At 43.6% G+C, this 23,719-nt stretch overlaps 1 protein-coding gene across 13 annotated transcripts in view; it reads left to right on the top strand.

The window, feature by feature from the left end:
* nhsl1b (NHS-like 1b) overlaps nt 1-23,719 on the top strand; it is a 143,342-nt gene that overhangs the window by 109,617 nt on the left and 10,006 nt on the right. For 5 of the 13 annotated variants that reach the window (XM_074684855.1, XM_074684854.1, XM_074684856.1 and 2 more), the window contains exons 2-5: nt 6,900-7,052; nt 13,378-13,505; nt 16,424-16,622; nt 22,020-22,151. In XM_074684855.1, coding sequence (XP_074540956.1) covers nt 6,900-7,052; nt 13,378-13,505; nt 16,424-16,622; nt 22,020-22,151 — 612 coding nt within the window. Of the gene's footprint in view, nt 1-2,231; nt 2,457-6,206; nt 6,273-6,899; nt 7,053-13,377; nt 13,506-16,423; nt 16,623-22,019; nt 22,152-23,135; nt 23,338-23,719 lie in introns of those variants that run through there. The other 8 variants (XM_074684861.1, XM_074684859.1, XM_074684865.1 and 5 more) reach the window with 5 other exon arrangements.

The raw sequence follows: 23,719 nt of genomic DNA, 5'->3' as shown, positions 1-23,719 counted from the left end.
GGACTGTAGATGTTTGGATGGCGTTTGGTGCTCGACTTCCTGTCCTGCTCGTCCAAATGGAGGCATCATGGTCCAACGTCTGGTAAAACTACTGCTGTGTCCCACATCCTGTTCTTTACTCACCAAGAGTTTGATTGGTTTCAGGATGGCAGATCAGACTGATGATCAGTCGTGGATCTGCTGGAACTTTGTCCTGATGTAACAGGAAGTGCTGATACACATCCAAATATGGTCATCGTGATCAAAACAGACTCTGCTTCAGCTGCTGTCTTAGGGCGTATTCAGACCTGGACTGTGTGGTCCACTTTAAACGGACCAGGGTTTGTTTCCCACGCTGGTGCGGACTTTTCATGCAGGTGTGAATAGACACAAACGAACCCTGGTGCGGACCAAACAACCGGACCCAGACCCACTTTTTGAGGTGGTCTCGGTCCGCTTCCAAACGAGCTCTGGTGCGGTTCCTGGTTCTCTGGTGCAGGTCTGAATACAAACCAAGGTCCATCTGAACTAACTACAGGATACATGCTCCTTTTGGGCCTATAGAGCCACCGTAACCTAACCGTCTTTGGTTCATACCTGATCCTCCGTCTTCTGTTTAGCCACGCTGTAGCTAGCATGTTGTGGGTCAGGACACGCAGAGCATAGCACCTCCTTGCTGCGATCATTGGTCTTCCTGTTCCTAAATTGTAAACGGTGTTGTTAAGCTGCTTTGAAGGAGCTGCTCTTGAAACTGAAAATGATTTAGCAGCTCTAATAAGAGCACAAACACATGTTTACCTCCATTTCCAGGTCTGTACTCTGTGTGCCGCCCTTTGTCAGTGCTGTCCAATGAGAGCACTGATCCTCACACACCTGGATGTGTTTACAGAATATAGTCCACTTGATAAAAGTACAATCTGAATACGAACCGCACCAAACGGAAAAAATAAAGTCTGCTTTTGGTCCGGACCAAACAAGTGGACCAAAGGACTTTTCTGGTCTGGATACAGACTTAGATTTCTGGTGAACTTTGCACCATGAGCTCTGCACGAGGAGTTTTACCGTACGTTTGACTTTCTGAGAACATCCCAAAGCTCGTACCAACACAACAACAAAACTGTGAGCTCAGTGTCCAAAACACCCCCACATCACAACCAGCACGTCCTGCTTTTGTCCTCCTATTAAACAGATGTTTTATTATTTGTCTGATGGTCCCGATGGAGCTGACTTCAACTCAAGGACGAGTCAGAGAAAAACAAACTCCAGGGTCCGGCTCAGTTCAGATCAGCAGGGTCCACTGGGAGGGGGGGCGGGAGGAAAACCTTTTTACCACAAATCCAAGGATCATTAGCAGCCTCTCATTCAGGCTCTGGTTGCACCCCCCCCCCCCCCCCTCTCCTCCCCTCTCTCCTCCCCTCTTCAGTCATTTGGGCTGAAAAGAAATACGCCTGAAGAAGGAGGGGCGGCCCTGCCCTGATGGGTGTGTGTGTGTGTGTGTGTGTGTGTGTGTGTGTGTGTGTGTGTGTGATAGATGGTGAGGGGACTGGACAATAGGAGGATTGTATGTGATCTATATTCATGTGGCACAGATTCAGGGACCATGTGCAGACGCAGCAGACGCAGCAGACGCAGCAGACGCAGCAGACGCAGCAGACGCAGCGAGGAGCAGAAACACTCAGAGGAAGATTTCTGCAGACAAAGACTAACATCCAGTTTTCCTGCTTGATATCAGCTCAAACAGGATTAACGTGGGCGCTGCCGTGTCTCGGTGCCTCCTGCTGCGTCCACATCCTGCTGCAGGTGGAGGCTGAGTCCTCCAGAGGAAACTGATCCATGGTTTAAGGAGCTGCTCCTGTCGGGGTGACGGGTAGTTCAATGAGATGCATCAAAATTCCCAGGATGAGTTTGACGTGATCACTTTAACAAGAGAGGAGCAGGGAGGAGGTGGGAGGAGCAGGGAGGAGGTGGGAGGAGAAAGGAGGAGGATCAGAGCTGGTTGGAGTAAAGTAAATTTAACTTTCAGCTTCGCACAGAGAGACGGCGTGCTGAGGAAAGGCAGAGGCAGCCAGGACTCCTTGGTAACCAAAGAGGAGCAGAGGAGCAGGGGGGCCGGTCCTACACCCCTCCCTCTGTGTGTGTGTGTGTGTGTGTGTGTGTGTGTGTGTGTGTGTGTGTCTCCCAGGACTCCTGCCTGAGGGAGGAGTGTCGGACTGTGTGTGTAGACACAGATAGGGGCAGAGGCTTATTGTCGGCGCTGGAGACGCTCAGACGCTCCGAGCTGGACTGAAGCAGAATGTGAGCCGGCGGCTGCACCTCCTCATCCCGGCTCCTCTCACCTCCTTTCTGGGATTTTTATTTTTTCAGTGCCTCAGCAGCACTTTGTGTTTTTTTTTCTGAGAGTCTCTGACAGTGAAGAGGGATCATGGTGTTTATCGGGACCTCGTTAAAATCTGTGATTAAATACTTCAAGAGGAAGGGTAAGCTTGGTTTCAGTCTCATGGTTTCTTTAGCATTCTGCATTTTGATATTTGTCCAATAATATTTAAGAATCAGCACAATTTTGCTTCATTTTGACATGATTTTAATTTCTAGCTCTGCAACAGTTACAGCAAAAATAATTATAATAAAATAAAATGAATTAAAAAGAGAAATCTCTCCATGCCAGCGTTAAAAGCTCCAGTTTTCTGTGGTCGTACTTCCTGTTCCTCGTCCTGAGCCCAGAGACGACGCTCTGTTTCAGCCTGTGCCCAGGTTACCGTGGGTTCAGACTCCACGGGGCTGAAACTCTCAGCTCCTAACGACCCACTGAGCATGCTCCGGCTGCAGCTGGGAGCTCAGGAGGAGCTATTAAAACGTTTTAGCTAATTTTACTCATTCAGAGAAACAGTACAGGTGTGTGTGTGTGTGTGTGTGTGTGTGTAGACAGCAGTGGGATAATCTCAGATTTTTACGACGTTATCAGGATGTCGAACAAAGACCTGCCTGTGTCTGAACACGCTGATTATCTCAGGTGTGTTTATGGCGTGTGATACTCGCCGTTAGCGTGTGATGCTGTGGTTTGATGGATCATTAACCAGGAGTTCCCGTCAGCCTCATTCCTGCACTTTGCTCCCTGGGTGAGACATTCAGACCCCCCGTGGAGTCCAGGACACTCAGCGAAAACTGTGTAAACAAACTTTCTACGTCAGAAAAACTCCTACAGTCTCATTTTTGGAAGATATTTCCAACTATCTGTCCAGATTTCTTCAAAGTTTTGATGTTTTTCACCTTTAAATGATCAAACTGTGTCCTCTGTGGGTCTGACCTGAGCCCAAACTGACCTCTGCCGAACAGGAAGTCACACCAAGCGTGACAGGCGCTGGCGAGTTGGCCGGTGGCTGGTTGGAGACCCAGTTCAGGATCAACACGGTCGATACGACTTGATCAGAGTTATGGATCAGAGCAGCTGATCTTCAGTGTGTGTGTGTGTGTGTGTGTGTGTGTGTGTGTGTGTGTAAACAGATTTATCCTGTGCTCAGTGTTTGCTCTCAGCCTGAGTGTGTCAGTGGGCGTAGGGAGCGTAGGGAGCGCTGTGGACACACGGATTAGTGGACTCCTGAAAGACTTTTGCGCCACAGTCCGGTGTGTGTGTGAGCCTGTGTGTGAGCCTGTGTGTGAGCCTGTGTGTGAGCCTGTGTGTGAGGGGCTTGTGGGTATTGTGGCTCTGAAAGGCCTGATGTGGAGACTGATGCTGGGGGACAATGCGGTCTTTGTGTCCCGTCCTTGGTCTCCTATAGGCCGACTGAGGTCTATTCAGAGCCGGGTCAGAGCAGGAGGTGGGGGAGGGCTACCTGTGCTCAGTTTGTCTGAGAAAGAAACCCAGAGAGCTGTTTTCCAGGAGATGAAATCCACTTTGACCTCGCTGCCTCCTCGTAGATTCCTCCCTCGACGGCGTGACGGTCAAACTCACGAGCCGAGCGTTCCCAACCTTCACCGTCACCTCGTCTGAACTGTTCGTTTGCGTGTTTCAGTCTCGTGCGACTCTTGGCTCCAAACTTGTGCTCGGTGGAGTTTCGCCTCGTGATGAATTTGATCGATTGCTGTGAGCGGAGCACGCACGCTGCAAGGCATTATGGGTGACAGCATGGGTGGGAAAACAAATGAGATGAGCAGCCGTCAGATAATGTTACTCTGGGTCAGGTCTAAGGTTCCTCATCCAGGATCCACATGGTTCCTGGTTCCAGGCTTTTAGTTCCTACCTGGAACTCTTAGATTCTTACAGTTCCTCCTCTCAGTTTTTACACTTTAAACTAACACATAGTGCAAACTGAAGTGAGTAATAAGACGGACTGTGGTTGGACCAGGTCTAAACTCAGTGTAGAGATGAGCTTTGCAGGAAAACAGACGGTGTGAGGTCAACAAACAAGAAGCAGACAGAAAAACTCTTTCTGGTTTAAACCTCAAGTTAATCCACAGGATAACTGTCTCTTTAACGATAACAAGGATGAATAAATTAAGGATAAGTCATTATTTTTTAGTATTTCTCATGTGACTAGTACCTCATCCTGATCATGTGTTTCCTGTTGCTTTCACCGCTCCTGGTTATAATGTGATAAAACCTCCTTCTGGTGGCTGTGGAGCATCTGAAAGCTGTTGGTTTGAGCAAATAAACAACGAATCACATAAACTACTCCAGGTAATGTGAAAAAAGCAAAAGTTCAGTTCCTGATAAAAAAAGTTTGATGCTGTCAGAGTCTGAAACTGGAGAAAAACAATCTGACTTCAGCGGCATCAGCGAGATCTGAGAGGAACTTCCTCTAAAACACAAACTAAACATGAGGTTATGGGAAAACTTGGCTTGGTCAAAATAAAACATGTAAACACTTCATTTCCATGCAGAAATCTTAGCTAACCTGTCTACAACAACTGTGAACAGCCATTAAATGGATCTTTATCTCCTGATGTTCACAGGGCAGATGGGAACTTGAAATTCCCATCGCTTGGATATTTCACCTCATGACTCCAAGTTCAGTGCTTTAAAGATAAACAGATTCAAAAGACAGATCTTTAATGAACTAATTTTGGGTCTGACGACCAGTTCAGAACCAGGACTAAAGGGATCCAGACCACAGACTGTATATAGAGTGGACAGCGTGGCTCCGCCTTTTATCATTGTTCAGTTTTGAAGCTAAATTTCTCCGTCACAGGCGCAGCCATTGAAGCAGTTTGCAGCCAGAGTCTGTGCAGTAGAGACTGTGAGGGATTCTGGGAGAATCTGAGTGGAGCTGGGTGACAAAAAAATAATAATTTTTTTCTTTGGAGAGTCTAATCACTTCCTGACTCTACCTCCAGACATATTTTACAATCCCTGAAAAAATACACGAGAACGTCAGCTGTCAATCATCGTTAAACGTTACATAAAACCTCGTTTTTAACCTCGTATAACTAATAAAAACAAAACTTTTCAGAAAAAAGAGGACTTGGATACAAGACAGCCAAATGATATCTTCAAATCACCACAACAATCAGACGTGAGAAACATTTCTACCAGGTGTATTAATTTTTTAAAGTTCGACCACAGCCCATCTGGAATGACTGGGGAGATGGATTTTTTGACCTATACTGCAGCCAGCCACCAGGGGGAGCAGTTTTTGTGGAGACCTCACTTCTAACCGAGCAAGTGGACGTCCATTTTTTTTACAGTCTATGATCCAGACACGAAGCCTGAACCTGAACTGTAGAAAGAGGCTGTGAGTGTTTGGCAGAGGAGAACCTGGGAACATGAATAAACATAATCCCACCCTGTCCCTTAACCTGGGACGTCAACATCTGCCTGTTCAACAGCTGATGAGGCTACAGAAGCAAAATCTACATTTGTTTTTTTCTCCTTCCTACTTGTTTTTCAAACCTTTCCAGACCCATTGAAGAAAATAAATCTGTTGGTTGGAGCTTTAATCAGAGATCTGAATATCAAAGCATAAACTCTCTGTCTCACACTTTCTCCAACAACCAATTTGTAGCGTCAGACCCCCGCCCTTCCTCCACCTCTAAAGCCTCCTCACACCCCCCTCCACACACACACACACACACACACACTTGATTTGCATCTTACTACAGCTCATTAGCACCTGTGAAAGCCCTCAGACCAACAACAGTCCACCCTCCTCCTGACTTGGTTTCCCACCATCCCTCACTCTGAGCGCGGCGCTCGCCATGAGCAGATCAGAGCTTAGCTTAGGTTAGCTGACAGCAGGCTAACATGGAGATAGTCCTACACCCCCGGTCACCAACTGTGGCGTGGATACGCTCTCTGGGTAAGAAGGCTGACCTCAGGGAAGCTGCTTGTTGAACTGTTGGTTTCTTTGTTTGCTTCGTGTTACAGTCGAGCTTTGACCAGCTGAAGAGAAACCAGGAGTGAGAAGTCTAATCTTTTCCTTCTGGTTTCTGGCTGAGAAATGTTTCCTAGAGATGGAGACACACACCAACAGGAACAGGGAAATGTTAGTTTTCTGTCTTTGGAGGAAACCGATGGTTGGATGGACGTTTCTCTGACCCCCTCACTGACGGTTCAAACTGTTTCTCCTCTTTAAAAACTGGTTATCTTCCTATAATCTGGGTTATTTGTGAGTTTGTGGCAGTTTGACTCTGTAAACGGACAGGAGGATAGGATCAGGTTTGTTTTCCCTCCAACTGACCGTACCCCCCCTCCCTCTGGCTCGCTGCGTGGTGTCACAGATACATGTCGTGTTGTCGGCGTGGACACTGACACCTCCATGTAAAGCAGCTAAACCCACTTCCTTCCTCTGCTGAGCACAAACAAACAAACAAACGGCTCTGGGAGCAGCGCCGCTCGGCTCGTACGGACGTTTTCTGACTGAAACCAAAGGTCAAACTCAACTGATGAAGGAAACTCAGACTCTCTCCTCTCTGTGTCTCTGCAGCGGTGTCTAACCTGGACGAGGAGAGCAAGTGGACGGTCCACTACACGGCCCCGTGGCACCAGCAGGAGAACGTCTTCCTCCCGGGAACCAGGCCGCCCTGCGTGGAGGACCTCCACCGCCAGGCCAAAGTCAACCTCAAGACCGCCCTACGAGGTAAGACGGTCCTAATAAGGTCCTAAAACTCCTATCAGGGCCAGACCAGACCAGGTCCAGTGTGGATTACTCACCAAGAGTTTTATTGGTTTCAGGATGGCAGATAAGACTGATTATCAGTCTGATCATAGTTTCACCGACACAGTTACCTAATGACACTCATCTGCAGCTTTTACACTTTACTTTACAAATCATTAGAAATCTTAATTTAATCCACCCTTTGTTTTGACTTTAAAAAGAAAAAATCATTGATGATAGAGGGTTTTTCAATCATATATTTTAACTGTTTTACATCTGACAACAAAGCAGTGAGAGTGAGACACGTCTCAGGCCCCGTTTATACGTTTCATCTGAAAACACTGAAACACAGTGAAAAAAAATCTGTGTTTACACAAAAACGCTGTAGTGAGCATGCCAGGCCTGTAGGTGGTGCTATAACTGTCTTGTCCAGAAGCAGCTTTTGGTAGATCTCCTCTGAAGTAAAGTTGTTGTATGCTCATTTAGTTAAAGACAGTCACAGATTCAGCAGATTGAGCAGCAAAAGCTCAACACGTAGATCACCACCATCCTAACAACGGGACTGATGGACTGTTGGATGCACGCGCGAGGCGGAGTGTGACGCCAGAAAAATCCCACTCTGGAGGCCGTTTTCAAAAGTTTGCGTTTTAGGTCGACTGAAACGCAACAAAACTTTTGCGTTTCACCCTAAAACTGTCCCTTCAGTCTGAAGCAGCTCAGCTTCAAGCTGAAACTGAGACGAGATTTTGTCTCCTCTCTTGTTAGAAACAGCAAAAATCTTTACACATCACCTCCTCGGTCAGGTTCGTCAGACAAAGTCAATAAAACCCAAATTAACAGTAGAGAGTTTACACTGGCCAACTTTCAGAGAGAAAAACTTTATCACGACGTTTTGGTCACAGACCTTTTCTTAGCTAATGTTTTTGCCGACTAAAGACGGCGCTAGGGCTGCAGCTAACGAATATTTTAGTATTCGAGTATTCTTCTGAAAATCCCATCGATTAATCGAGTAATCGGATAAAATACATTTTTGTTTAGTTAAAGAGCAGTTATTTTTCTAATGAAAGTTTTTCTCTTTAAGAAATATAATTTTCTGATGCAGCATGTCAGTAAGAGCACTTGCTTTGGTAGCTCCAAAATCTGTAAACACACTTTGACACATTTTTTGTGTCTTGTTCATCTCATCAAATGTTGCTGACCCAAATATCACCCGTTTGGTAGAATGACCCATTAGTCTCCAAACTCCAGAAAAGAAGCTAGCTTTGTTGCTAGTTGCTATTCTGTATCAGAGTTAGCTTGAGGGGTCTGAAAACTCTCTTAATATGGCCTCAGCTCTATTTGAAATACCACTCTTTGATCTTTTTAAAATTAAACGATTCCTCGAGGCGGAGAAAATTACTCGAGTAATTTTGTAATCGAGTACCTCGAATCATTCGAGGAATTGTCTCAGCCTTAAATCGGAGCGTCTGTGTAGCTCCAACCAATCACTCCTCTGTGTGCATAAAGTTTAAAAGTTAAAATATAATTAAGACAGAGTCAATAAACAGATAAAGTACAAACATTTAAATAATGTAAAGGAAAATATCAGGTCCTAATGAAGGTAAAAGCTTCAGTCAGAAAGAGATATGACAGATATAATCTCATAACAGGAAAAACTTTAGCCTGAAAAAGGTCGATGACTGAAAAGTCGTGATGAAGTTTTTCTTCTTGGAAGTTGGTCGGTGTGCGGGAACTTTCTCCTGATTATTTACTGTAAAATGAGGATGTAAAGTGAGGAAACCAACCTCTGATTTATTACTTTTGACCTTTTACGTGTTTCTGTCTCTTTTATTCTGAGCGTCTGTTAAACGTTCGGACAGGAACGACGTGAAAGTAGCATCTGTACGTACAACATGTGACCAACTGCTGAGGTAAACTGGCGCCCAAACTTGACACTAACTTCAGTAAAACACTTAGATCATTCCTCTGCAGTGGGAACCAGTATCCACAGTGACATGTGTCACCAGTGGGAGTGTTTCACACACTTCCCCCCGCAGAGATCAGCTGTGTTTGTCTACGACGCTGTAAAATCGTCCAGACCTGTAGTTTGTGTTGAACCACAGCACAGTGTGATCCTCTACTTCCTGTTTGTTCAGCACAAGTACACACACACACACACACACACAGAGTTGTTGTCAAACAAACACTGAGCAACAAACTCTTTAACGCTCCAACAACTTTCCCAGGACAGGAAGTGAGCAGCAGCTAACGCCGCCACCTGTTTCTGAGGGCGCCTGGGAAAGTTGTGTTTTCCTCCCAGTTCTCAGATAACAGGTGACAGACAGGTGAGAGAAAGGCCTTCACAGTGTGTGTGTGTGTGTGTGTGTGTGTGTGTGAAGTTTATGTGTGTGTAAGTGTGTGTGTGTTACAGTAAAGCCTGGGTGTGTGTGTCAGCAGATTAAAGTCAGACTGAGAAACAGGGAGAGGCTGTAACCTGAGCTTTCACACACACACACACACACACACACACACACACACACACACACACACACACACACACACACACACACACACACAGAGGTTTTCTTATCTCCCTCTTTGTTTGACCCTGAGCTGTTGCTACTACAAACCACGTCCTGCAGTATTCATGAATCCAGGTTGACAAACAGACACTGAACACCTGGAGGTCGAATCATTCAGCTCCATCTTCATCACGTCACCATCATCACCGCCACCGCCACTGCCACCGCCCTGCCCCAGGGGTCCTAACTGAAAGGCAACAGGTGTCCAATGAGAACACCTGTTCTGTCAGCTCAGGGCTGTGTGTGTGTGTGTGTGTGTGTGTGTGTGTGTGTGTCAGTCTGTAACACCCAGAGGAATCAGACAGGTGTAGACTAACACCTCGCTACCCAGTCTATGTTTAAATTCTACATTAACACACGATCAGGCTGAACCTAAAGGTTAAAGCTCGACCTCTGGTTTCATGCACGTGTCAACAAGCGCCCCCAGCTCCAGCTCGCCAAGGTACACCAGCCCGCCTCATCACTGTGAAACAGAAATCAATAACCAATCAGATGGCTCCGTCTCTCTGAGCTCTGTCCACTCTCACATGTGCCCCGCTCATGTTCAGCAGAGAGACTTTGACAGGCGCCGAGGTAGAAAACGTGCCGTCAGGTCAAAAAACATCAGGGTGGTTACGTAAGAGTCGTTTCCAACCCTCAGAGTGACTGGTTACTGAAGGCAGAGCTGGGACTCTGGTTTAACTCACTTCCCCTCTGTCGGCGGCTAAACCCATCACTTAGAAACGTGTCAGGTCAACAATCAGACAATATTCACCTGGAAACTGTTTCTTTAGCTTCTCAGTGAAGAAACAAAACGTTATCCCTGTCAGGATCCTGCTGGGTCTTCATAATCTCATGATAATTTCAGAGACTTTCAGATGTGACTCATGTCATGGTTGTTTAAACCAGTGTTTCTCACATTGTGGTGCCCCCTAGTGGTTCACAAAGACGGTGAGGAAATTGTGTTTTTTTGATGGAACAGTCACGAAAAAAGAGGGGGTGGGGGAGCGAGTTGTTGGGCTACTACGCGAATTGATAAAATCTACAAAAATTGGTTCATAAAAGCGTTGAGTGATTTAATTTAATCTAAGTACTTAAGTATTTAAATACTTGAGATTTTAAGTATTTTGGAATAATGTATCAGTAATGTAGTTATACTCAGATTTTGAGGTCTATTTTCTCCCTCATTCTAAATGAAAACAACAAACAAAACACCAAACTATGAGGAAATGAGTTCACTTTTTTACTCTAGTCTCTCATTTTGTAAAAAAAAAAAAAATCTGAATGAAGGGAATTGAAGAAATAAAATGTATGATTTTAATCATAAAAATAATTAGCGTATAATCCATTTTCAAAATAATCGTTGGTTGCAGCCCTAGCAAGTTGTAACATGTGTGATTCGAGTTTAAAGCACATGAGTTGTCTGAGTGTTGTTCTGGGGCTGTTTAGCTCGTGGTGGTCCGCAAGAGTTTTCTGGGGGAATAAGTGGTCCTTGTTCTGAGAAAATTTGAGAAACACTGGTTTAAACAAACTTTACGAAGAAAAAAACGTCTTTCCCGACGCATGATTGAAGCAATTTCATTCAACAGATCAGGAACGTTTTGGGCCCAATGAACCAGTCTAGAGGTTAGAAACACTCAGAAAACAGTTTAACCTGAGCCAAACACGGCCAGAGTCAAAGAGTCTGAGGAAAAACTGTCAGATCTGTTTAACAAGTGACAAGTTCACACCATCAGCCACAAGTCCCAAATATGGATTGAGAAGCCAGTTTACCCAGACACAGACTACACTGCCAAAACTAAAATCTAAAATCTGTATTATTGTTCTTCATGTGAGCCACATTCACCTGAAAAGTACAGAAATGTCTAATTTTAGGATGTTTAAAGTAGAGATGGGTACCTTTCACATTTGAAACGATACGTTACCGATGGCAGGTACCTGGTAATCGGTACCGGTACTCAACAGTACCGATCTTCTGTACTTTTTTGTGTTTATGTGGTAATAAACCTTAAATTGTTTAATAATAAAATCTAAAAAAAAAAAGATATAATATATTTAGTCTTCAATTTGTAACCTTGCAATTCTGTGTCCATGATAAAAAGAAGATAAAAGTCTTTTGTTGGGTAAGAAAAATGTTCTTGTTTAGTTTCTTGTTTTTAAACATTCTTATTTCAAGAAACTTGACAAAAAAATTCAAAGTTTTAGTTTTTTGTAGTTTATGTATGGCTAATTTATCCCCATCTCTAGATCAAAATACTGACAAACAGCAGTGAGCCCTTAGGAAAGAAAAATATATGTTCCAATATATTTTTTGAAATGTACTGTAATATATTGTAACATATTATTTTCCCAATACATTTCCCAATATATAATATATTTGATATATATGGAATAATATATTGAGGGCACAAATGCAATATATTATATAGTCATGAAATATATTATAATGTATAGCAAAATATACAAATGATTGCCGCTTTCTATATATTGTAATATATTGGAAAATATAAATACTAAATCTCATATATGGGAATATATTACCAAATATATGACATGATATTTTCCAATATGCTGCAATATATTTTTCTTCGGTAAGGGAGATGTGATCCATCATCTGTGTTTGTTTTGATCCGGGTAGTAGAGCTTTCTAGCATCATGGCAGCAACCATTAACTGAAGCCATTAACCTCACACACCACATGACAAACATATTGAGCTTGAAGTCATAGAAATATAAGAGTATTATCAACTTTGAAGTCAGGCTAACAAACGTGTGAAACACAGATGTGAATCATACGTTTTCACATCATGAGATCCTTCATTCTTCTCCTCTGAGGCCACTTCACGTCCTCTGATTTCTGCCTAGCAACAAGCATCTCTGAGCTCATCAAGGCTTATTTATTTATCAACCCTCACCAATCATCAAACTGCTCGCCGCCCCGTCACCATCCTCATCATCCTCATCATCATCACGCTCTCTGGATCCCTTCTTCCACATCAGCCTGTTGTTCCAGGAGCCCCCTCTGCCAAACCCATTAGGATCCCATTAAGAGACAGAGACGAGCTGTAATTAGCCACGCAGAGAGATGCTACGTTAAAGGGATCAGAGCAGAGCTGTGTCTCTGAGGGGCTGGATGAGGAGTCATTCAAAAAACCAGGGTTGTGAATTTTAGGAGTGTCACAACCTGAATAAAAAACAAAGAAGGTTTTACATTTTCATGGAAACGTGCACAGAAACAACAGCAGAGAGGGTTGGTTTAACAGAAATGTTCCCACGCAGCTCAGAGTTTTTCCTGACATTACTAACAGCGAGTAACAAACACTCCTGTGTGTTTCACTCCATCAGAGGAGCTGTAGGAGTGTAATTATCTGTGAGCAGTTCAGAGCGATGATGCTTCAGTAGATCCTGAAAAGAGGAAGAGGAGATGATGTGCTGCGTGCCCTCTGAGAGCCCAGCGTGGGGGTGGAGAGGAGGGACCGCTCGCCATCTGTGTGTGACAGGACGAAACTGATCCCCCTCCTTTTCTCACACACACACATTCATGTGTACACACTCCTCTTATCTCCCATTGGCACACACACACACATCACAGCCTTGTCACAGCAGGTGGCGGCGCGGGGAAGTGTGAGCCGGGCTTGGCAGCGGCCTACAGAGACGGCTCCCACGTCACGTGACCGACACGCTGCGATAAAAATCAGTGTGATCCAAGTCTCTCTTCCCTCTCCTCTGTGTGTAACGTGTTTCTTTGTCTCTCTGTGTCTCTGCAGAATGTGACAAACTGAGGAAAGATGGATTCAGGAGCTCTCAGTACTACTCTCAGGGTCCCACCTTCTCTGACCCCGACCGCTCAGCCAGCAGCCTGCAGGACGACGAGGACGAGGAGAACGATAAGAAGGTACAGAGCTCAGGAAGAGTCCGCTCAGAGTGTCAGAGTGACTGACACACACACACACACACACACACACACACACACACACACACACACACACAGCTGTTCACAGAGCTCTGCTTTGATGCTGTTTCAGCTGCATGGTAACTCACCTCCAGGTATTTCTACTGTGTTAGGTCGCTCTCTAGTGGTCGCTTATAGAAGTGTAAGAGATGTCCAAGTTCCCACAGTTCACTCTCTCTTTCTTCTCTCCTGATTTCATCGACTCCTCTGCTGTTTTTCTTTAACAGCAGCTTCCTGTGAGTGAGCTCAAACATGTTCAGTAAAATTTCAAACTTTTAATAAAAATGGAATTGACACAAACACAAAACTCTTTCATTTCCTCAGTGGGGTTCATACAGTGATACCTACAGCCTTGAGTTTACCCTGATTTTTTGGGGAGAAGCAGCTGGGAATATTGGTCAATAGTGAGAATGAAGGATAGATAAAGTTTATTTCATGTGACAAATGTAAACCTAGAAAAGAGAGGCACTACTGGGTGGAGTGAATGAAATTATTAAGGTTTGATGGAGTAGAAATATTAAGGGGAATAATAAAGATAATAAAGGTCTTTGTTGTTAACTGAGGTGGAAATTTGTCTTAGGCTTTCTGTACACACACTGTGGGAACAAAAAATAAACAAGCAGAGCAACAAAAATATATTTATTTATTTTGCTTTAACTCTGATTGATTTATTTATTTTAATTTTCATTTAGTTTTCTGCTTCTCCATCATAATTACATATATATTTTCATTTTTTTAATTTTTAAATTTAATATATATTTTTTTTAATTTATTTATTATTATTATTATTATTATTATTATTATTATTATTATTATTATTATTATTATTATTTTATTATTATTATTATTATTTTACTTTCATTGTGTATGCATGGAATTAAGGCACAAATTTTCAATGGATATGTGAGTTTTAAATCCTGCATTCTATTTTTGTGCTGTACATGTATATAAATGAACCTGTTTTAAGGAATATTTATTTCAATTTTTTTATTTTAAAATATATATATATATATATATATATATATATATATATATATATATATATATATATATATATATATATATATATATATATATATATATATATATACACACACATAATTTTTTTATATATATATATAATTTTTATTATTATTTTCATTATTATTTTAATTAAAAAAAATATTGTCATTATTATTATCATTTTTATAAATGGCAATATTATTATTATTATTATTTTACTTTAATCATGTAGTCATGGTATTTAGGCACAAGTTTTGTAAGGACATGTGAATTTTATACCCTACATTTTATTTTTGTGTTGTACATGTATTTAAGTGAACCTGTTTAAAGGAAAAAATGAAATAGAAACTTAAGTAAAAAAACAAAACATATATAACATATATCCCATGTCAGGGGTTAGATCTTATCTGGAATTTTATAAAAGTGTCCACACCTATTTCTGTTTGCACAAAGCATTTACCTCAATACCATAACTGTCACCAAAGCTAAGGTCTTTGTTGCTCTGGCTCTCTCTGTGAGAGACAAGTGGAAAGTCTGGGAGCAGAGGTTCAGAAAATTGATGACACGTGTCAAAGCTCAGGATTTATTATGTTAAATAATAATATTATACAGTTAAAGAACAAAGGCCACCATCACAGGATGAATGAGGAGCTGGAGTCTGATGAAGTGATGCTCGGGTCTCTCCTCTGTGTCCCCGACTGATCCAACATTTTCATATGAAGCTTGATTTAGGATCAAACACCTGCTGCTTTCATCAAACCACCATCAGACCTGTTTTTCCTCCAGGAATAACGGGCAGACGTGTGATTTAAAGGAAGGATGATAAAAGAAGCGACAGGCGCAGAGATAGAGGCGAAACACAGACAACATAACCATCATTTACTGCTCTTTCTGCTGGCAGGCCATTAGCGGGAAGTGAAGTGTAAATGTTGTGACTGCCTGATAGCGCTGCTGTCCTCTCTGTTTTCATTTTCACACGCTGTGATGTGACGGGTCCTGGACTCTAACGGTCCCCAGACGGTCCTCAAATGCCAGCCGGACTGGATCCTCACATGCTGTTTTCTTTCTTAACCATCTTTTCATCTGTCGATTTCATTTCCTCGCCCTCGCTGTTCCCTCACACACCTGCCAGTGACGCCGTTTGGCCTTTCTCCTCCTTCACGTTTCACCTCCACCCTCTCCTGTCAGGACCACGATGGGTCAGTGAGTCCGACAGTTTTTTTAACTCAGGCTGGAAAACTTTCTACTTCTTTCAGACGCAGCCGGGCAGATTTTGACGACTCTTTAAAAGTGTAATCCTGACTCCACCTGTAGTCCAGATCTCTGGATTCTTCCCCTGTGTTTACTGAGACTTCAGGATCTCAGGTGGACGTGCAGCCAGGTGGAGATTGTCTGATAGCTCACGGCTCCATTTCAGGCCTGGGTGCTGCAGTTAAGCGCTGTTGTCTGTCGCCTCCTCAGGTCGGAGAAATGTTAGTGAGCGCAGTTTAACGCCCGAGTGATTTCTCTCGTCGTCCTCTGAGCGCTGGGCCGTGCTGTTTGTGTGTGAGTCAGTGTTTCCATTTGGGTTTGATTGATCGTCAAACACGTTTACAGCGCCACCAGCCTCCAAAGGTTGCAGCGGTGTGATATATCCAACGTGTATGTCTGTGTCAGCGTCTGCAGGCTGTCAGTTAGAGTTTGGACGATTAAGTTTTATTCTGTAACTCTCAGATTTCACCGTGTTGACACGTTTTCATCAGTTCTCTGCTTGGATTCAGTTTAACTTGATGTTTGCTCTTTTATCTTTTCATGACCACACCTCCTCCACTCTCTGATCCTGTCTTCATAACGCTCCTCTCTGTGTCTTTATTATCCAGTCCATAGCTTCCTCAGCAGACGATGACAAGTCCCAGCTCTCCATGAGGCCCCAAACCCCCGTGGGTGAGGGAGGGGAGGGGCCTGAAGTTGACGGGAAAGTGGCCCGGACCAAGGCCAACCCCCTCCCCACCCCCGAGGAGAAGATGAGGCTGACGGCCAAGGCCGTGCCCACAGACATCGTCGCCATCAACGTCACAGGTATGACCTCTCTGCCACCATTTCCCACCCCACCATCATTAGACGTTAGCGACTGTTCTCCATTAGCATAGTTAGCAGGATCACACATCCTGGTCCTTTCCCTCCATACTGATAACAGTTTGGGTTTAATCTGGTCAGATTAATCTCTGGTGTCTGTTATTGATCACTTTCCACCAATCACTCATGTTTTGGTTTGACTGATTCGTCATTTGTCTGGAATTTTCTGACATTTTGAAATTTTGCTTGTTGGCTTATTTGGAGTTAAAGTTAGAGAGGGTTGAGGGAGCATTGGACAAATGTTTATCTTACTTTTAAACATTTTACTAATGGCAACTACCAACTTTCCTGGTCCTGGTCCTGATACTGATACGATACCTGGGCTTTGGGTATCAACTGATAGCGATACTGATCTGATACCAGCGTGACATAAAAACCTATAAATGTTTAAATGTTTAACAGCAGTTTGGTGAAAACAAAGTTTCAGAACTTACAGAAACGACCATTCAATTGTAAAATTTTACAACCTTTAGACTAAATAATAGTTTAGCCTTAGTGTTAAGTTTGGACCGATCCTTTCCCACAGATCTGATCCAGCTCCTCAAAGCTGGATCAGATCTGTGCATCCCTAATGGCAGGATGCTAACGAATTAGCAACCCCTGATGTTTTATATGTAGTGCCGATTGAAAAGTGCAACAAGCCTGCAGTTCCCTAAGTGTCCACATGGGGCTGGCTCCAAAAGCTAAAGAATCTTCATTTGGTCCCACGTTAAAACGCCAAACTTGACATCAAATGTTAGCATGTAATTTTCTTTATTTCTTTTTATGAAGAACTTTTTAATGATGCATCTGTTCACATTTTAACAAGGCTAATGGGATAAACCTGATTGATTTGCATGTCAGGGGCGTGGCTTATTTGAATACAAGGTGTTACATCTGTTGTTAGCTTGAGGGGCCGTTTACACGACAACAGTTTTAGGGGGAAAGCAAAAGTTTTGTTGCGTTTCAGCCTTGCGTTTACACGGAAACAGCGTTTCAGCCGGCCTAAAAACTTTTGAAAACCGTCTTCAGAGTGGGATTTTTCTGGAACGCCCCTGACACCGTCACACTCCGCTTTGGGTGCGTGTATTCAACAGGACAACAGCACCGTTGTTACAATCGTCACAAACTACCCAGAACTATCTTGTTGAGCTTGTTCTGCTCGATCTGCTGAATCTGCTGACTGTCTTTCAACAAGACGAGCATCTGTTGCTCCACTTTTTAACTCAGTATATCCCAGAACACCAGATGATCGGCTCAACTCTACTTCAGAGGAGATCTCCCAAAAGCGGCTTCTGGACAAGACAGTTATAGCACCACCTACAGGCCTGGCATGCTCACTACAGCGTTTTCAGTCCATCAGTGTTTCCGTGTAAACTCAGATTTTTTTCAGTGTTTTAGCGTTTTCAGATGAAACGTTGTCGTGTAAACGGGGCCTGAATCAGAATTTCATCTCTGTCCACAACAATCCCTCTCCAGAAACAAAGGATGACCTCAGAGAGACTACATTCATTTGATTAGCTTGTGATGCTAATTATTTTGTTAGCTGGACGTTGTTGCTAATGCCTACTAACATATAAAACCTCTGAGGTACCTGCCGACCTGAAGGGATGCTGAATACTTGTATCAAAATCAGTGACAATGCAACAGATAGTGTACAATCATTATCACGACTAAAGCTAGGTGGCTAGTTTTGCTAATTAGTTAAACTAGTGACGTCTTAAGTGATAAGCAGATGCTGATTTATTGGTCGATGCATTAGATGGAGTAAAAAGGAAATGAGCCAACAAGCAAAATGTCAGACTGCTCCTTTAATCAAGCCTCTGAGGCTGAGTGGATCCAGACCAATCAATTACTGCGTCCACTCATCCACTCAGAGGAAAAACTGTGTGTGTGTGTCAGGTGTGTGTGTGCCCTCCCTCCTTCCCCTGTGTGTACGATCCTCTTCCTCCATGCTGCTCAGACTGACCTTCACCTTCCTTTCTGTGTGTGTGTGTGTGTGTGTGTGTGTGTGTGTGAACGGTCTGACAGCTTATCCAGGGGTCAAGGCTTTTCCCACTCACTTTGTGTCAGCTCACAGAGTGTGTGACAGATGAACACTGGTCCACAGCAGAACGTGTCGATGCTATTCCCTTGTTAGCGCGTCACATTCTTCAGCGCTTCCTGCCACACACGACCAAACCGTTAGTATCAGAGTGATCACTCATCCTGTCGCTGCACGTGATTAATATGCCACGCTGTAGCCTCTGTGCAGGAAACCATGTTCGAGCTGTAAATAAAGAAGCAGCAGACAGATTGTTCAGGATCTATATCTGAGCTTTATCTGTTGTCAGGCCCAATAAAACTTCAATCCCATCATCCTTTGCCACTAATGAGTGCTTAATGTGGTCCCACTCCACACAAATCACCGTTCACTTCATCTCCTGTCACATCAGATTACCGCGAGGCGCAGAGTTAAAACACACACACCCAGAGAAGAGTCCCGTCTCCCTCCGTGTCACTTTGAGGGCGTTGTGATCGACACAATCTGCCCTCATATCAGTTTCTGTTTCCCTAACGGCGGCAGGCTTTCGGCAGCGAGCTGCGCAGCAGAAAGAAGGGCAGCTCACTCTCAGATATACTGTTTTCCCTCAGGGACACTGGGCAGAGAGGAGGAGGTTTCATGAAAACTTAAAGATAAGACGCCCGGCTCTTTGTGGAGCTGCGCACGCTGCTGCTGCTGCTGCTGCTGCTGCTGCTGCTGTGGTCGGTTTGTGGCGTTGGAGAGAGAAACAGCGTCATGAATGAAAGGTGGAGCAAACGGTCCAAGCATCCCAAAGTATCCCAAAGCGAGTTGGACAAACACAGATTTTAAGGTTTTAAAGGTTAGGACGTATCAGTGATGTAGCCGTTCTGCAGTGGGAAAGTAAAGGCTGTCAGGAGGAGGTGTCCTGTGTGTGTGAATGTGTGTAAATGTGTGTGAATGTGTGTGTGTTTGTCACATCCTAACTTTCTTCTGCATGTCTGTATTTCTGTAACAGAAGCATGTTTCCTTCATCTAATGACCTGCATGTCCCCATCATTAAACAACATGAGAGAATCTGCAGCAGCCTGCTTCAGTGAGACGTCCTCAGACTCATTGAGTTATGATATGGTCTTTTCTAACTTTGATGTCCAGCATCCAAATGAAAACTGTTTTCAGTTGCACTTTATGATTGATGGTTCTCTCGAACATTTCAACTGTTGCATTTATTATTTCGTATTTTTATTATTAGATGCTGTAAACTTACAAGAATTTATATTTTCATTAACTATGAATTCTGTTGAACTAAAGTTTGCTCTCTTAAGAAAACTGCGGGAGGACTAACATTTGATGGGCCGTGATACTGTATCAGACACTTTGATTTATTTAACCTTTATGTAACCAGGGTGGTCCCATTGAGATTAAAAACCTCTTTTTTAAGAGAGACCTGGCCAAGACAGGCAGCAGCAAAACAAAAAGTTACAGACAGGAAACACAAAAGAGACAAAGCACAGTCAATAAAACACAAGATAATGGATTAAAATTACATTTGAGGAAACAACTATTCAAACAACCAAGCTAAAACAGCAGCATCGCTTGGAAATATGATGAGGTACAATGGAAGATAATGACATACTATGAGATATGGTAAGATATTATGATATAGTGCGACATTGTACGACATAATACCATATAATACAACATAAAATGTAACATATCATAATACAAAAAGACATGAAACAGTAAAATGTAGTGTAACATAAAATGATGGGATAAGATGATAAAATACAACACAACTGGACAACATTGTGAAACAGTTGGATACAGAAAACAATATAACACAGAAAAACACAAAGTGAAGCAATGCACTGCAAAGTGACCCAAAATCAAAATAAACTTTATTAGCATGAAGGTTTGTTGGGTTTTAGGGGAATAAAACATATCGCCAAAGCCAGGGTTCAAATAAAAGTATTAAAAAAACACATCAACAAGACAAACACTGAAAAAACATAAACACAACTAGGGATGGGTACCGAGTTAGGTTCTTTTATAGGTACCAACCAAAATATGTCAAAATTACCGGGTACCGATTCACAAAAAATCAAAAGGTACCATATTTAGGTACCGTATTTTCCACATTATAAGGCGCACCTGAAAGCCTTCAGTTTTCTCAAAAGCTGACAGTGCGCCTTATAATCCGATGTGGCCTTATATATGGATCAATATTAATTTATCATGGCTGCTGTAGTCAGGGGGCGTCGTCGGAGTAACAGCGGTAAGCAGTAAGAACCTGTACAGAGGAATTCTGCTAAGTGCTAACATTAGCTCACAGGCTGGCCCGGGCTTCTTCTCTTGTTTATTGTTAGAGCAATACAGCGCCCCCCAAAGGTCTGGCATGTGAACTGATCTCTGGACACGGCTTTTATGGACGGCAAACACGGCTTCGTCTTTACAGCACACTTTTTTTGAAAACGGCACAGAAAATAGTTGGATAGGAAAATGTGCGGCTCCGTGTGGATGTAGCCTGAGTTTAACTGACTTATTGACTGTTTTGTTGACATTCCCTTTAGCACAGCTCCATCTAGTGGACGCATAACGCAACCCCAGCCACTACTATAGCTTCTACTCCATGCGCCTTATAATGCGGTGCGCCCTATGTATGAAAACAGTTTTCAAATAGGCCATTCATCGAAGGTGCGCCCTATAATCCGAAGCGCCTTGTAGTGCGGAAAATACGGTACCTAAATGCATCTTTGTGAGTATGAGGGAGTGGCAATTTCCCCTGCTGGACATGAACACAACATTACAAGGTTATATATTAAAGAATAAATATGTCTAATTGAAAAATTAAGAAAAATATTTTTTAACAAACTTATTTTTTTTTTACCAAATAAGCACAAAAAAGTACAGAAAATTGGTACCGTTGAGTACCGGTACCGATTGCCAGGTACCAGGCATTGGTTACATATGTGAGAGGTACCCATCCCTAAACACAACCCTACTTGTATGATCTGATAGGATACCATACGCTACCGTACGATGCAAGACATTAAAATAAACAACAATCCACATGGGACCAGCTTTCTGATAAAACAAAACAGGTTTCTGTTCAGCTCCAATGTGCTGGGATGTCTCATCTTCATCATCATCATCATCATCATCATCTGCTCAGTTGGACGTATTTAACAGGACTTAAAGCTGATTTAATAGAAACAGGTTGAACTGACTCTGTCTCCCCCCTCATGTTGCATGTTTTATAAAAATAAACTTCTGCATGTTGTTGAGTTGTTCCTGCTCACTAACCGACTGCTGTCTGCCTGTGTGTCCGCCTGCCTTGCTCTCGCCCTCCCGGCTAACAGGGGCAGTGTTTGACCGACAGGCCAGCATCCGGCGCTCACTCATTAACACTGACACCGTGTCCCGCCGGCCCAAGAAGGTCAAACGCAGAAAGACTATATCAGGGCTGCCTGACAACTTCAACTCCGAGATAGGTATGGATCACTGTGGGACCATGTGCTGCCCTCTGCTGTCCACAGACCTCTACCAACACTGTGGACGAGCATCAGCGTCTCTAACCCTGCTCGGACTGACTCATGTTTGCATCAAATTTAACTCTAACTCAGCAGATGTTAAAGTTTGTCATTTTTAGAGGGTGAAAACCTCGTATGCAAGTCCACAGTGTTGGATGGAGGCCCAGCAGCTGTTCAGTCTTTTCTTCTTTCTTCCACGTGTCCTCATTTGCTCTCCTCCACCCTGTTTCACTGTTCTCAGCCAAAAAAGAGTCGTGAAAGTCTTTTTTCAGTAGTTTCATGGTTTTCATTGTGCATTCTTTTCCTCCTCAACAATCCTTTGCTCTCACACAATCTGTCTGTGTCTCAGTCTGTTGGAAAATGGTGAAACATCAGGGTTCAGTGTTTTCTGATACGTGCTGTAATCCTTCAGGGTCAACTTTCTCCAACCCTTGCTGTGCATTGTGGGTGTTAAGTTTGTTTGTGCTTTAATCCTGGTGCTGTATTGATAGTCAGATACTTTACACAGGTCATAGACCCTAAAGAAGAGTGAACTACACCTTTATTTGAAATCACTCCCAAACAGATGAGGGTTAAACAGTAAAAACAGAGGTTAGACGTCCTCCTATATGACTGCACTGAGAGGAGTTGGTGTTATCGAGCTCTAAGCTCGGTAAGCCCACGCTGGGATGTGCAGACGGCACCGTATGGCTGCTGTTTATTTACTTATCTTGAGCTGTAGGACGGCAGCAGTGTTTAAGGAGAGCGTTGTTTCTCTGCGATAAGATCGCCAAAGCTGATAGGAAAGGAGCTTTAAAGTCCTGTTAGCGCCCAGCTGACGGCAGCCTCTGAATGTCATGATTACTGGGTCGGGGTAATTGTCCCAGTGCTTCATCCCTCCCTCTCCTTGCGCTGCGAAGTAGACCTGCAGCTTAATCTATCGCAGCGGCGGCAGCACCAGCCAAGCTGTCACTCCAGCTTTTAGCAAAAGGAGGAAGACGGCGTGTGTGTGGTTAGGAGAGGGAGCGAGGAAGAGGAGAGAGGACGCACGGGAGAGAGTGTGTGTGTTTGGGATACGAGCTTGAACAGAGGAGCCACAGATGGGAGACAAACTACACATCCTGTCGTGTTTGACTGTTCCTTCTTCAGATTGTTTGTTAACAAGCTGGTATGTTCACTGTGTGTGTGTGGTTTCTGCGTCTCTGTGTCCTTGTCCCTCTCTGTCTGCGTCTCCTCTGCTCTGTACGTCCCGTGAATGACTGTCACTGTTGTACGAGCGTCCACCTGTGTCTCTGCATGTCCCTGAACGTCTGTGTGTCGGTGTGTTTCATGCCTCACCAGCTGACGGTTAGCGTCCTCTATCAGCCTGAGCCAGAGCCAGGAGAGGAGGGAAACTGTCGTCTCTGCCTGCTCTCATATCCTCTGCTCCTTAATGAAGACCAGAAGTTATTACCGTATGTAACAGGGTTAAAGCAAATCTAATTAATTAGCTACCCTGTGACCGCAGTTTATTTGACAGCCCAGTGTTGTGGCGTAGAGCGGGCTGAGAG

The sequence above is a fragment of the Halichoeres trimaculatus genome, unplaced genomic scaffold (genome assembly GCF_033239565.1).
Source record: "Halichoeres trimaculatus isolate MK-OKI-2021-1 unplaced genomic scaffold, fHalTri1.1 fHalTri1_scaffold_13, whole genome shotgun sequence".
NCBI lineage: Eukaryota > Metazoa > Chordata > Actinopteri > Labriformes > Labridae > Halichoeres > Halichoeres trimaculatus.
This window is presented reverse-complemented; position numbering and strand designations above follow the sequence as displayed.